At 39.3% G+C, this 15,493-nt stretch overlaps 2 protein-coding genes across 4 annotated transcripts; one reads left to right on the top strand and one right to left on the bottom strand.

The window, feature by feature from the left end:
* Positions 1–4,017: 4,017 nt before the first annotated feature.
* LOC148409514 (potassium voltage-gated channel subfamily A member 1-like) lies at positions 4,018–9,881 on the top strand. Of its 2 annotated transcripts, XM_088439772.1 has the most exons (3): positions 4,018–4,034; positions 4,251–4,939; positions 8,677–9,881. In XM_088439772.1, the coding sequence occupies exons 2-3, from the start codon at positions 4,307–4,309 to the stop codon at positions 9,571–9,573; spliced, it is 1,530 nt and encodes a 509-aa protein (XP_088295898.1). In that variant the 5' UTR covers positions 4,018–4,034; positions 4,251–4,306; the 3' UTR covers positions 9,574–9,881. The 2 variants fall into 2 exon arrangements, with proteins under 2 accessions (XP_088295898.1, XP_088295899.1); XM_088439773.1 differs by having other exon boundaries at positions 4,030–4,939.
* Positions 9,882–10,652: 771 nt separating this feature from the next.
* LOC148409513 (fibroblast growth factor 21-like) lies at positions 10,653–13,507 on the bottom strand. 2 transcript variants are annotated; one of them, XM_088439778.1, is made up of 4 exons: positions 13,277–13,507; positions 13,102–13,179; positions 12,606–12,709; positions 10,653–11,138 (listed from the first exon to the last, which is right to left on the bottom strand). In XM_088439778.1, the coding sequence occupies exons 1-4, from the start codon at positions 13,416–13,418 to the stop codon at positions 10,848–10,850; spliced, it is 615 nt and encodes a 204-aa protein (XP_088295904.1). In that variant the 5' UTR covers positions 13,419–13,507; the 3' UTR covers positions 10,653–10,847. The 2 variants fall into 2 exon arrangements, with proteins under 2 accessions (XP_088295904.1, XP_088295905.1); XM_088439779.1 differs by lacking the exon at positions 13,277–13,507 and having other exon boundaries at positions 13,102–13,242.
* Positions 13,508–15,493: the final 1,986 nt, after the last annotated feature.

The raw sequence follows: 15,493 nt of genomic DNA, 5'->3' as shown, positions 1-15,493 counted from the left end.
TATTGCTGTCAGCGTACATACTGTACGTTATATGTTATGTTCCCTGCGCACCGGTGATTTAAAAAAAAATGAAAGGCTTTTATTTGCTACTTATAGTACGGAAAATACGGGATTTTTTTTTTCAAATAAATTCAAACAGAGTGCTACTTTCACGTATGCTTTACAGTTTAACGTTTGGGTGTGATCCGCTCTCAAAAAAGACACAATTCATGTTTTGGCGTGTTTGAATCGAGCTGTTTCTCGTTTGTTGACTTGAAGACACTGTATGCAATCCGCACCAAGAATGCCACCGATTGACACTTACTGTAATGCTCTCTCGGGTGAAAATATTCGAGACCGTGTCTTGATTTCATGACTTCTAAAACGCAATTATCGTACGTTGTAAAGAGTCAAAAAAATAATCCTATCGTAGATTTTTTTTTTCTATCAGACATCGCACACGGGATATTGCGGGCCGACGTCATGCATCCACATAAGAGTTCCAAAGATTAAAAAAAAAAAAAGACAAAATGTTGGTTGTTAAGTAGATCAAACTGGACTGCGGTCAAAATGGAAGACAAGGTGGTCACTGGGGTATCCGAATTTTATTTTTGAAATGTCATAACACATCGAGAAGTGTATAAAGTATATTTCAATGGAATGTTTCATGATCTATCTTTTTATATTTTGAAGAAAGAGCGAGAGAAAAAATAGAAACATATCAATAAAAGTGTCATAATTTAACATATTTCTACTACTGAGACTTAAAAATGTATGAATGTCAATACGAACTAATGTGAAACCAATCTCCATAGCAGCTTGAATGAAATAACTGGTTATAAGTCATGAGATGCTTTTCTTTTCTTTTTTTCTGAGAAAATTGCTTCGAATCATTGAGATGAATTAAATAAATGGGGAAAAATGTGAAGACCTTTGTGCTACTTTGTTTGTGACATCCTCTGAAAGTCAAAAATAACTCGGTGCAATATTATGCGCTTGATCATTACTAAATATATCTTGGCTGTTGATTTGTGTCCATCGTGGAGGACATTTGTTTTTTGGTCTCTACCTTCTGACCTTCCACTACTAAGTCCTAGTGTGCTTACTAGAGGACATTTCCAATGATGTATCATGTGTTAGGGTAGGATTCGATTCACTTCGCTGTCCTGCTGAGACAAAATGGACAGGGGTATGGACATAAATTTATAGGCTGGGTCTCAAGAGGATATCTATAAAAGTAATGGGCTATCTAGACACGCTCTATGAATTTATGTCTCATAGTGGACATTTATTTTTGATCTATATCGTTCGACTGATCGGAGCTACCCGACAAAGTCCTAGTGTCCTTGGTAGAGGACATCCTGGCCTTTCCAATTATTTCTTGTGTGTTTGGATGGGATGCTATAAATTCTGCTGCTTTGCTGAGACAAAATGGACACAGCAGTGGACATCAAAGAAGAGCCTGGCTCTCCTGCGCATATATCTGTCATATTGGCCATTTTTCATACGTTGCTCAGGCATTTTTGTGAATATGTTGTTTCAGTGGTGCAGCGAACCTGGCATAGATTGCAAATAATTTAGATCTTAAACTCGCTAGTAAATTCTCATGTGAGCACATTCCGCGGCACGTGCGAGCGTGCTGACAGGAAGAGTTCCAGTCGGGTCCAGAATCCCACCGCGCGCTGATGGATGTAATCCGACTTGAAGCGCGAACACAATGAGAAGTCCTTGAAGAAAGTGAAAGATGACACATTCAATTGGGAGTGAAAGGATATGGCGTGATGCATTCGGATGACAGTATTTCCAAGAAGCTTCTACTGTATAGTGGCCTCCTGTTTTTAGCCAGAGACACGTTTGAGCCTTTTAACGCCCGAAGACAAGTCATATGACGCTGATCTATGATTTTACTGTAACTGTACTCCGATATGTGAGAACGATGACATAAAGCAAGCCATATCATGGACACCGGATGCCAGCTACCATCCCAATCTGACATTTTGAAACCGATACTGCATAGATAGCAACATATGCAAGGTCTTTATATATAGACTCTAGGGCAAAAATGCATATACTGTACTGTGGATATAAAAAGTAAACATAGCTTTTTTCAAAAGTTTTTGAGCTGAAGAGAAAATGGCACATGTACTGTATGGTGTAAAAATATCATTAAAAAAACAAAACAATTAATGCAACCTATAACCTCTAAAACAGTTGAATATTTTTGACTCATTTTTGAAATGGGAAGTAAAGACAAACAACGTAAACAATGTGGTTGCAAAAATGTGCACACCATTCATAACCGTATGTAGATGCAATTATAAATCTTGCAAATACCAGTTAGCTAGGGATTTTCGATACCGCTTTTTTCAAGCCGATACCAGGATGACTACTCAGCTGTTAATCGCTGAGTTGATACTAAATATCAATACATTAATAATTTTCATTGACCACCAAACAGTTTTTCACCGCCCTCTGATGTTTCTGCCATTTATGGCACAGTGCTATTGTTCTAATTTGTAACTTGTGCTTCCTAATTGCCAAGAGTGCTGATACCCTAAAATAAGGCCAGGTACCAGTGCCATACATATACGTGATACCAATACTTAACCATAACCTACTCAACCATATTTAGGCTTCTGCCAGAAAAGAAAACAATAGAGGAAAAGCCTACTAGAACTACTGAACTTTCTTTGAGGTCAATCTCATTTTAATAGTTATTTCAGTTATACGTAGGTCATATATTATTGGTCGCACAAGTTTGTGGTTTGTTCTCGCCTTAGCGTTTAACAGGGGTGTGTAGACTTTTCCATATCCATCCATATCAGCACATATAGGCTCATCATATGTTAAACAGGTTTTTCCAACGAGAGGAATATACAGTACTATAGATCCGATGAGAAACAATAAAAAGGACAACGCTCCCTACGGCGCTGTTTTATGTCCCCGATAAGGACAATAGAAATGACACAGCATTGTGGTCTGACGAGTCACGTGTCTTCATCATGGGTAATAATGCTATGCAGTATGAAATCACATAATCTCACAAATGCTTTGCATTCACTTAAACATCACAGGGCATTTTAAACACACATATGCAGGTTCTACCTCATAGTACGGCCATTACCAGCATTTATTACCGCGTAAGGACAAGGGAGATAAAATGCAACAGCCCCTACTGCTATTTATTTTTTCCTGTGACTTAATGCAGCAAATGTTGGCAGACCCCCCCTTTTTTCTTTTGGCCCAACACACTGTCTCCCTCTAGTGGTCAAATATTGTCTGCCGAGGTGAGTTCAAGGGGACGAGAAGACTGTAAGGTATGTTTTGCACACTAACATTAAATTTATTAGACTACAACTGCAATAGTGCCCGGAGATTGGGTTTTGAGTTGATTCAATGCACGGATGGTATCTTCAATTCTGAAAATGTTTGAGTAACTTTCCAGTCAGCCAGAACTCTCCAGATGGATTTTGTTGTCGATGATGTCAGGTGGAAGACACCGTGTCTTCACGAGTATCAACTTAAGATGCTTTACCTGATACTCTTGATGTTGAGGTTGATGAACGAAGCTTAGATAGAAGTTGCGTGGAATTGAGCGCCAGCAAAGTGCCGGGGATCTGAAGGGGATTCCGTAAGAGGGTTGGGATGGACTCCAGCCAGAGTATTGAGCTTGTTAGTGAAGCCAACGCCGAGGGGTCCCATGCAGACTTGACATTCGATAGCGGCCACTGAAGCTTGTGTTGCCCCACTGCTAAAATGAGGGGGGAAAGGAAAGGGAGGGGTTGAACCGAGATTGAATTTCCTCAGGACAGCATTCCCGAAAAATTTCCAGACCGGACAAACATGAGGCAACACGGACGGACAAGATTGTGGATGTTCCTTCAGCAAACAAGTGGTGCGAAACCCGTTCGGAGTTTTGAGGAACTGACAGCGGGGGTTCTCCACTGAGGACACATCGACAAACAACGATTCGAAGGACACGATGACAGCGGGACGGACAGTCAACCCGCTAAGCGACCGGAGGGGAACAATGTGAGAGTTCAAGTTTGGTTTCAGTGAGTAGAAACCTTTTTTCAACTCTCGAATCAATCGGCGGACTGTTGTCTCATCTGATTTAGCTTCTTTTAAATGTTTTCCGGGTAAATATATTGTCTCGATAGATTTTTTAACTAGACAAAGTCCCATTGTTGCAGTATCTCGTTTTCTACTTCTATAGCATTAGCTATGTTAATTTACCGCATCTTCTCACGGGACTATCATTCTGGTTTCAGGCGATTTAAGCAGCAGCTCCTCAGGAGAGACGTCGTAAGTTGTGATACCCGACGGAATGGAAAGCAGTGACCAGCAGGATGAGGAAAAAGGAGGCGAGAACGATAAAGAGATGAAAAACCAGATGAACATCGTGGAAAAAGGTGTGACGGAGATTAAAAATGAAAAAGAGAAGAAGAGACGCGGATGGGCACTGAGCGAGAGACTGGCCATTAACGTCTCGGGGATGCGGTACGAAACCCAACTTCGCACCTTAGCCCAGTTCCCCGACTCCATGCTCGGCGACCCCCAAAGACGGTCGCGCTACTTCGACCCGATGCGAAACGAGCTCTTCCTGGACCGGAATCGGGCCTGCTTTGACGCCATCCTCTACTTTTACCAGTCGGGCGGCAGGCTTCGCAGGCCCGCCAATATCCCTCTGGACATCTTCATGGATGAGCTATATTTCTACGAACTGGGAGAGGACATCATGAACCGCTTCAAGGAGGACGAAGGCTTTTCCAAAGAGGAAGAGAGGCCGCTGCCCGCCAACGAAATGCAAAAGCGACTTTGGATGCTGTTCGAACACCCGGAATCGTCATCGGCCGCTCGCATCATAGCCATCATCAGCGTTATGGTTATTGTGGTGTCTATCCTCATCTTCTGCCTGGAGACGCTGCCAGATTTCCGTGTTGAGAAGGAAACACGAGAGGTACGGAATGTGAATGGAAATAGAATCGGGATGACTTAATGTGCCCCTTCTTTAATGACATTTTGACCTTGAAGCTTTGAGTTAAAGATCCTCTAAAGTGAATGCGGAGATCTGATTCTAAAATCTGAGAACTATATAAAACTCAATTATGAAGATATAGCGGTAAGCTGTTTTTCGCCAATTGAGTTTTCCAGATTTTTGGGCATAGCTAAAACAACCGCCATTGACACCCTTGAGAGCTAGCATTATTTACCCATGTCCCACTCTAAGAACTCGAGTACTTTTATATAAATCATTGGTTTTGTAGTGTTTAGTTATTACTCGGGCCCTTTTCTAACATAACAGAGCACAATTAGGTGGCAACCTTAGTAAGCTATCATCCCGATTTGTTCCTTGAATTAAAGTTTAGTATGAAGGAATCTATTCCCAAAAATTGCTGACAAGATGCAGAACTACAAAGAATTCAGTTTTAAAGATATAGTTATACATTTGAATTTTCCTGATTTTGGGGTATAGCTAAAAAGATGGCCGCTAAAAAGCTTGGACAGCTAGCATTAGTCACCCCTGCACCCTGTATAAAAACTTGAGTGCTTTTATTTTCATTAGTGGCTATGTAGTGTTTAGTTACTCTACAGGACCTTTTTTTAACAAAACAGTGCACAACTCATTAGCTAGCTATCTTAACTACCATTGCTTCCAGAATTTTACTTCAATTTAATTACTATCTAGAGCTCAATTTTGGAGATATAGCGTTATGCTACTTTTCACAGTGTCAGTTTTCCGTATTTTGGCTTGGCTAAACCGATGGATTTATTTTTATTTACATCAGTGCTTATGTAGTTTAGGCCCTTTTTCTACCACCGTGTCGTATAATTAGCTTGCTAGCGAGTTTAGCAAGCTAGCCTTCTCCATTCCTTCCCGCTACAATTTACAGTACAGCTTGTTGTTGCTGTTAGCTGGCGCTAGCTTGTCACAGTGTAGAACTCTGAAACAGTCAGCTTTAAGCAGATGTTTTTTTTTTTTTTTTAAGTGTAGGAATAGGAAAACCATTAGATTTTACCCATATTACCCGGGGTTTCATACATTCGACTTCTGAAAAATGCAACAAAAGTTTGAGTATGGATTATCCTCTGCAATTTGGTCAAATTTAGAAGACATTTACTTTCACTTTACTTCGACTTGAAGATAAATCATGTTTTCAAACATATGCTTCACATGATACAACATGAATCCATAATTAGCATGCAGCTTTTACACATCGTTATGATCCAACTATGGTTTTCAACCACTTATTGTTTTGTTGTAACTTTTTGTTCTTACGTAAAAGCTTTTTCCTCCGTGAAAGGAAAATAGACGACACATTTACGATGCTTGAAACCAAGAATGTGTAAAAAACCCAAAACAAAAAAAAAAACAAGGGTGCGGCCTGGACGCAACGAAAGAAGATGAGTAAAACGTAGGGTTAAGCGCGCGTAGAAAAGGTCACACAGAGTGACCAGACACATCAGTGAAGCGCTGCCAAAATCTTCTGCCGGCTTAGAACAGAAGATTAAAAGGTTTCACAGGATGAGTCGAACGCATCGGGTCATGTTAATGCATTCTTTCGGGCCGCTCGCCTCTGTATGCGCGAGCTGCCAGGAAAGTACTGTAACTTTGTCCGGGCCAAGTCAGCTCAGTTGGAGGCCCAGTGAACCGCACTGGCAGTCGGCGCGATGGATGAGGGTGATGAATGTAGAGATGGATGGGAAATGGTACAGCGAGACGTTCTCGTATTTCTCTTCAGACATCTCGCGAGGTTATATTTAGTTTGAGGAGAGCCCTCGGTGGTGATGACCACATACTGAAGGCCAGATACGCACCTTTAGGAATAAACACTGGCGCTGACCTACTACTGAATGTCATTTCGAAAAAAAAAAAATCCAAATCGCGTGTCAAGGTATCAAACGCAAGCATTTGTTCATAATAATTAGACCCAGATTTGCCGTTTTCACACCTTTTTCTTCACCTAAATTCTCAGTGTGCATTAATGTGACGCTAACTGTCACGCAAAATGGAAAGACAGGTGCACTGCAAGCGAGATCGGGGCAGCTATGATTGATATGTAAAGCCACAAATGTCAACCGGTTTATGATGGCTGCCAAAAGTGACAGCCAATGAGATGGTGAACAACATACTGAACTTATGGTTATGAGAATACTGAGAAAACGGGATCCCCGGGGGATATGTGTAAAATGGAGCTAATTATAGCGGAGCTTTCCAAACAGGTTAATATTTTTGCCAAACATGTTTAGTCGATTTCTGGGTACGAGTCAGATGAGAAGGTGACCTGCGCTAGCTTATCTTGTCTTAGCTCAACTTATCTTACTAAATAGCTAGCCACAGGGCTAATTTTCAACACAGATCCATAAATGTTTGTTTTCTGTTTACCATAGCATCAGATCTTCAGTCATTGGAGTAATGTTTTTTTCTTTTTTGTGCTAGCTAAGGCTAGATGTTCTCCTAGAATTCTATACCAACTGTTTCTCCACAATAGCTGCTAGCGAGCTTGATTTTTATTTTTTTTGTAGGCACTTTTGAGAGGAAAAAGTTCACAGTTATCTGTAGCAGTTGGCGACTTCATATGCTAACTAGGCCTGTGCAAATCATTCCAAGTATTGATTGAATCAATACCAAGGTCGATATATGAATCATGTTGTTACCAAAGAGTTAGCACAGTCCTCAGTTAGCCGTTAGCAACTTCTCCAGGTACCTCGGGTCGTTCCAATGAAAGCAAATGCTGATGAAACCGATTCTAATGTAAATATCTGCATTGTATCAATACCTAAGTGTTAGTATCAATTCTTTACATTTACTTTTTGTTATGTTGTTTTTTCCTGCGTCTCATGCAATTTCATGCGCATGAAATGGTGTACTTGCTGGTACACCATAGGTACATTTAAAGTATTTGTATTTTCAGTATTTTTTAATCCTCACAGAGTTTGTTGATGTTTACATATGTTTAATTCCAGTTTCCAGGTTAATTTTTCATGCTATTTTCTATGAAATTCACAGATTTGAAGCGTGAAATATGGAGTGGTGCTAAATGCTGCCATTATTGTCATATATAAAAGAAATATTGAATATGACTGTTGTAATTTTGAGTTTTGTACTTGAGACTAGTGATTGTGGTGGTACATGTGCTCCCTCTAGTGATACACTTATGAATGTGTGGTTCAGTTGTATTTAACTTTTTAGTCGATGTCCATCTAGTCTTCAAGAACGGTTTGCATTTAGATTTGTTTTTAATTACATTTATCTCATACTTGCATGCAATACATTCTAATTTAATCGTCTTCTAAAAGAGCATATATATATATATATATATATATATATATATATATATATATATAATATATATATATATATATATATATATATATATATATATATATATATATATAATATATATATATATATATATATATATATATATATATATATATATATACATGTGTGTGTGTGTATGAGCCAATAGAAGGGGAGGTGTCAAAGAAATTCATTGTGTTTTCCTCAAAATGTGTTCAAAGATTCATAAAAAAAAAAGAAGTTGATTTTGACCTTATCCCTATGTGCAACAAACAAAGCACAAAAATAAAAAAAAATGATCAGATGCTCCCATTCTACTGGGCCGGCACCCGAATTATTTATTCATTTATTTTTAATTTTGGCTCTTATTTGTGGTTTGTCTCCAATCCCAGGAACATTTTTACAAGCACCACGCCCATCAAAAGAACACGTCGGCGAGCTTGCCTCCACCGCCCAATTTTTTCCACGACCCGTTCTTCATGGTGGAGACGGTGTGTATATTCTGGTTCTCTTTTGAGCTCATCATGCGCTTCTGCTGCTGTCCCAGCAAGATGCACTTCTTCAAAGACGTCATGAACATCATCGACTTCAGCGCCATTTTGCCCTATTTCGTCACTCTGGGAACAGAGCTAGCCAAGGAAAGCGAAACCAGCCCCGCCACTTCCTTAGCCATTATCAGAGTCATCCGTCTGGTGAGGGTATTCAGGATCTTCAAGCTGTCCCGTCACTCCAAAGGTCTCCAGATCCTCGGTCAGACGCTGAGGGCCAGCATGCGCGAACTGGGCCTTCTCATTTTTTTCCTCTTCATCGGCGTCATCCTTTTCTCCAGCGCCATCTACTTCGCCGAGGCCGACCACAGCGACACGGCCTTTGTCAGCATACCGCATGCTTTCTGGTGGGCCGTGGTCACCATGACAACCGTGGGTTATGGAGATATGTACCCAGAGACGGTGTGGGGGAAACTGGTGGGGTCTATGTGCGCCATCGCCGGCGTGCTCACCATTTCCCTTCCCGTGCCCGTCATCGTGTCCAACTTCAGCTACTTCTATCACCGGGAGACCGAATGTGAGGATCGATCCCAGTATACGCATGTCACTAGCTTGCCGTGGGAGGATGAGGACCTCGAGGGGGAAGAAACTCAAGAGGGGAACCTGGATCCTGAGGGGGATTATTATGCCATTGGAGGCACCTACAACAATCTTAACGGGAGCGTTCTGGCTAACATGGGGCCCAATGGCGAATTCGAAGGAAATGTGCATTTAAGGGAACCGCTTGTCACCCAGGTTTGAAGGGATGTCTCTCCAAAGGCAAAAAAAATATTGGTCACATGATGGTTTCAATTTAGCACAATGTCTTATGTAGAATTTGTAGATTCTCAAGTTCCCTCGTTCGAATAAGCGTTTGACTTTTATAACGTGCATGTCCAGACACTATGACGTCTTACTTTGCCACTTTGCATATTTCCAAATGGAAACATTGAGATGGTCTCTATTTTGAAAAGCTCGTGTTGCAAACGCGTTGAGACCTCTCGTAAACTAAAGCCAACGTTCTCGACATTCTTTCGGTCGTGCGCAACTTTCGCAGTTGGTGCCGCTTTAGCTCGTGTGACCTCATCGTTCTGTAATAGAAAAATTGAACAGATTTGTGATTTAGCCAAGGCATGAATGTCACTTTAATGTGCTCAATAAAAATGTTTATTTTTTACAAAGTTTCTAGCATGAAGCGGTGTTTGATTGATAAGCTATACAATTATTGGCTACTTCATTGCTTACATCTTAAGTAACATCTTTGACTGACACGTTGCACCGCTACAGTATATTTAGCCTCCTTTTTGGTTTTTTTAACACAGCCTTTCTTTCCTTAGCATGAGAGTGATGAACCATACACACATATATATATATATATATATATATATATATATATATATGTCTCCAGGCTTTATGTCTCCGAAAACAAAAATTGTGGTGGCTGCTGCGAAATGAATGTCGAGACCTTAAAATTCCATATTTTTGTCAATTGTAACTCAAAACTTATCCCTGCAATATAAGTTTGGTTTTGTGAAAACATAACACGCACACACGTACGTGTGTTGTATCAGTGAAAGTGTTAAAGCACTTTGGGAAAAAAAATCTGTGTGAGGGAAATTGATCCAAACTTAATAATAAAAGGCTTTAAAAAATTCCAAAAATAGTTTATTGTTGTTTTACATTCTGACAAAATACCTGAGAGGTACCAACATCAGTCTGTAATCTTTAATGCTCAGACAAAAACACGCTGGCACACTTTAACTCACATTTTTCACCAATATATTTCAAACATTTGCTCAATAAAATAAATAGAATAAATAGGAAGCTATTTTATACATACAACAAAGACAATAAGTTGAATAATAATAATAATAAAACATTTCACATTTTTTAATCCATCCAAACATTTTCTCTAATGACTCAAAATGTGGATGAAGCCACTGATGGGTTGCCAGTCAGAACCACGCCTGCATTGAAGTCAATCCAATGTGGCATTTTTAATTGTTTCAATTTAAATGAACACAACTCATTTCGTGTCACTTTTCCACGGAGAACTGAGGACTGAGCATGGAATCCTGAGCCATTCCGAGAAGGTCATCAGAGTCCAGGTTGACATAGGTCTCCCTTACCGGCGCCTGCTCCGATGCGGTTTCCCTCGGGAGGGTGTCCTTGAGTGGCAGGAATCGAGTGAAGGCGACGGCCTGGCGATCCAGAGAGCGCCTGGACGCCAGCGACACGGCAAATCCATGACGTGGGGACAGGAAACGAGTGTAGCCGTCTGCCAGCAGTAACTCTTGGAAGGTGCAGTCGTCTTCTGAAAAGTGTGTCTGCGGGAGGGACAATATTACAGATGTAAAACAAACAAAAAAACTAACAAAAAACAACATGAGGGGACTAGCATGCTAACTTAAATGCTAATCGCTAGCTTGACGTTAATGCTAGTCCATCTATGAAAACACCTGTTGATGATGTCATTCACAGTAGATGACACAAAGGTGTGAAACAAACTAAAAATCTAAAAACACTTGAAAAGGTTTTGTAAAATAAAAAAAACAGTTAAATGCCATTCCTCGCTTCTCTGTGATAGGATAAACATGAGTAGACTAAGCTGACATATTAACATTCGTGAGCTAACGTGTTAATCGCGATTATAAATGCTAATTGCTAACTCTATGCTAATGCTAATTATCTGAAATGTTAATCTTAATTTAAAAAAAAATCATAAATTCTTGAAACAAAATAAATGTTTAATTCATTCTGACTACACATCACACAGAAAAATTACTACATACACACGGACGTGTTGTGCTTGGCTAATGCTGCAATCATGAAAGTGAGAAATCAGATAAATCCCACTCTGTTTTATTTTGTTTTGTTTTTTGTTTTTGTTTTTTTAACTCAAAGCATTGGAGGAAAATGTAAAAAACAACAACAACAACCAAGCTGACTGATTCAGATAAATAGTTTGTTCTTCTGGTTCACCGCAACACGTTTTGACCTCTAACATACTTTTCTACGTAATTATTTTTATTTCTACAAATAAAGAAATGTATCTGGTTTTTAAAGAATTTCATATATTTCACAGAACAAAAGTACAAATCACGTTGCGTTGCGTGGCATTTTGAAAAGCCAAGTTAATGTCGTACTAAAGATCGATATGTATATATATTTTTAATAACATAAACTATGTTCTTTTTGTAGTCGGAAGAGATCGACTTCCCCATATTTCCGAATGCAGCATAAAACCACAGAGATACAGCCACTCCTGCGTGGGTTTCTCGTGTGTAATACAATAACATCCGGTTTACTTTTCACAACAAAACAATATTACACTTACAAAATAAAACTTCCGTAACCGCCGAAACACAAAATATAACGTATGGATCTTCAAGAGCAAGAATATGGGCATTTATTATGAACAAAACAACAACTGGGGAGAAGCAATAAATTCTACACTGCCATTTTTAAGGGTGACACCAGTGGAATTAAGGTAAAATATCAAATTACTTATTTTACTTTTGCACTACATATCCGGATTGCTCTTCACTATAACGTTTTAACAACATTTTCGCCATAGAAACAGGAAATAAACAATATATGGCTCTTCAAGAACAAGATTATTGGCATTTATTGTGAATGGAACAACCACTGTGGAAAAATTACCCTACTAGCCATTTATAGGGTTGGCCATTACCACCCCTAGGTGGCGCCATTGAAATGAAGTTGAGTTCAAGTTTTGCAGCTGAGCCTGACTTTGATGGATCAACTCAACACAAATTGCTCCTTTGGCTTACCTGCCCCCTCAGAGATCCCCCGCTGTCAGCGCATAGAAACAAAGATGACCTCTGACCTTTAATGGCAATGTGGCCCGGTTGCACCGACTGTAACTGCAACACACCTGCAAATATTTACAGGCAAGATGAATGTAAAAGCCTCCGATGTTTCAGATTCATGTATCCATCCTTATTAGAAGCAGTTTTGCTAACATACTTTTTCAATGTAAATGAACGTATACTTTCTATGCCATTGATTCACCAAATAATTTAAGACTATGGATAACAATCCCGTGAAATCCAGTTCCAGCAAGTCAAAACCCTACCACAGGTGCTTCTACTCAACCGCTCGTTTACCTGCAGCCAGAGTAGAAGCACCTCACAGAGAACACAAAGTAATCCTGGAGTAGCTAGTCAACCATGGAACTGCTGGACCACGAGGCAGACGTTCCAACCGCGTGTCCTCTGTTCTTCCTGCTATTTTTGCAGTATTTACAAAACAAAAAAGAAGACTCACTGTAAGGGGTCTGAACTTCGCTTCCGGACACTCTTCCATCCTGGCTGATCTGCAGGTACATCCCTCGTCTGTGATTTTCTGCCAAAGGTATATTTATAAGTATATATGCACAGTATATCCCCACATGTGTTCTATATTGCGTATCAAATGGAATATTTAATATAAAATCCCGTACCTGTGTAAAGGTGCCCCTCCCTGACTTGACTGTTAAAATTTAAAAGCGGGTTGGAGTCGGCCAGATAGAAGGACAGAGCCACGGGAAGGAGGGTAACCAGGAAAAAAAAGCACCAAAAAGTGTTGTTTGCTAACCAAAACATTTGGAGGCGATAAATAAATAAATAAGAATAAATACCTTACCGGAAATAAATAAATAAATTTAGAATCAAAAGGCAAAGAGTGACTTAAATACAAGATATTAATGTTCCGGTGAAGCAAGTTGTTTAGTGTTAATTCGAAAGAAGTTTGGTGGTTTATAAAGGAGACGGAGAAGGAGGGTCTTGGTCATGAGTCAGACGTTTAAAGTGTGATTTAATGCCGAGCGGAACATCTCCTACTATATATGGCCCTCTTCCTTGTTTTCTTTTTTTTTTAAGACCCCCGAAAAAAAAAAAAAAAAACTAAAATTCCCAGTAACGTCTCCCTCTTTCCTCCCACTGTTGAAAAACATGAATAAATACCAAAAGTTAGGAATGTTCACAATTTGTACAATTTCTATGGCGTTCCTTTGAATGTGCAATCGATGATGTTGGCCGAATGAAAGAAATGATGTCATAGTTGTGAATTACCGGTATTCATGGCGCATATTTGACGCCATCGTGCCTGTCTAGTCTTGTAATTGGTCAAGTTAAAGGAATCTCCTTATTTGTCTTTTCCATGTCCAGTTATGAGACACCTAATTTACTGTGAATCGCTTTTGTGTATCCTCTGTCCTTAAAAAAATTGTGCAAAACAAACGCATCCCTCTGCGTCATCCGCCGCATCAATTACAAGGCGTCCGACATTTTTTTAACATCAAACCCGTTTATCTTAGTTTGATGGGTGTTTGTTTTAGAGAATAACGAGAGGAAGAGTGGGCGAAAGGATTGATGGGCGCGAGAGCAATCTGTGTTTACGTGAGCGCAGCTGTGCAATGACTTGCAGGTCTGCTGGTAAATGGACTTTCTTGTAAACTTTCACCTCCACCGACATGAATGAGCATACATGACAATGCGAATTAATTCCCGCAGATTCGAAGGTGATGCTAAATGACGCCGATTCTGTCGTATATCAAAGAAAACATTTAGTTTGACGTCAAATTAGTACAATAAGACAAATATTTAATATTCTGGCACTGTTTTGTAAGAGATTTGGACTTCAGACTAGCTATTGTGGTGGTGCATGGGCTCCCTCTTGTGGTGCATTTTAGAATCACTATGTGTGGTTCAGTTGTATTGAACTTTTTAGTTGATTGTTCTATAATCATGAATTCCTTGCATTTCAATTTGTATTTAATGACACTTATTACATGTTTACGTGCAAAACCAAGAAGTGGTGGTGGTTGATTTTTCAAGCAATTTTCTTTGAAAGTCACTGTTTTGAAGCGTGAAGTACAAAATGAAACTGAAAGTTTTGTGTGTTTATCCCCTGCTGGGGCTTCCCAAAGCCATTGAGTTCAAACATTTGTACACAGACAAAAAAAAGAAAGATTTTGATTACATTGGTTTTGATTACATTGTTTCTGAATGTACAATTGACAATAAAAGCGTTAAAAAAAAAAAAAAAATCTCCAAACAGTCCCATTCTATTGGCCTGTCCCATATGTATACATATATATTTGTGCTTTGAAGCCTTTTTTAACTGATAATCACACATTTTACAAAATTAATTGCAATTAATCACGTTTTTCAGCAACTGTTTTCTACAAAACTTGTAACATTTACTGGAGTAAAATCTTGGACTTAAACGTAAACTCTTTTTTTCAGACTGTAATACCTTCCTTTGATCCTTTAATACCGTTTTTTTTCTGAGAAATCCAACCAAAACAAAATCTAATCTGACCCATTGTTAAGGGGCATTTTTTTTTTCAAAATGTCTCAAAACAGCAGGGTGGTTATAAGCGAGACTGTAGGCCAAAGATGTAGAGCTAATATGGCTTCTGAACTTAGCTTTGCAAAACGTGTGGATTTTTATTTTTCCAATGAGCTGTTGAACAACTTTTTTCTGTCAAAACGATGTTTACGTACATATTTGTTTGTTTTTGTGTCCATTACTTCTCTGGGTTTGATCGCAATGTAAGCAGCTGCCACGGGAAGTAAATAGAACTGAGTAAATTGAGTTAAAAACTTTTTAACATTGACAGTCCAAATGTATGTATATACTATATACATTTTTAAACATTCACCTATTTTTAAAT

This window comes from Hippichthys cyanospilos, chromosome 17 (assembly GCF_059441005.1).
Source record: "Hippichthys cyanospilos isolate Australia breed blue-spotted pipefish chromosome 17, RoL_Hcya_1.0, whole genome shotgun sequence".
Taxonomy (NCBI): domain Eukaryota; kingdom Metazoa; phylum Chordata; class Actinopteri; order Syngnathiformes; family Syngnathidae; genus Hippichthys; species Hippichthys cyanospilos.
Note: the sequence above shows the minus strand (reverse complement) of the source record. Positions and strands in the feature narration are given on the sequence as shown.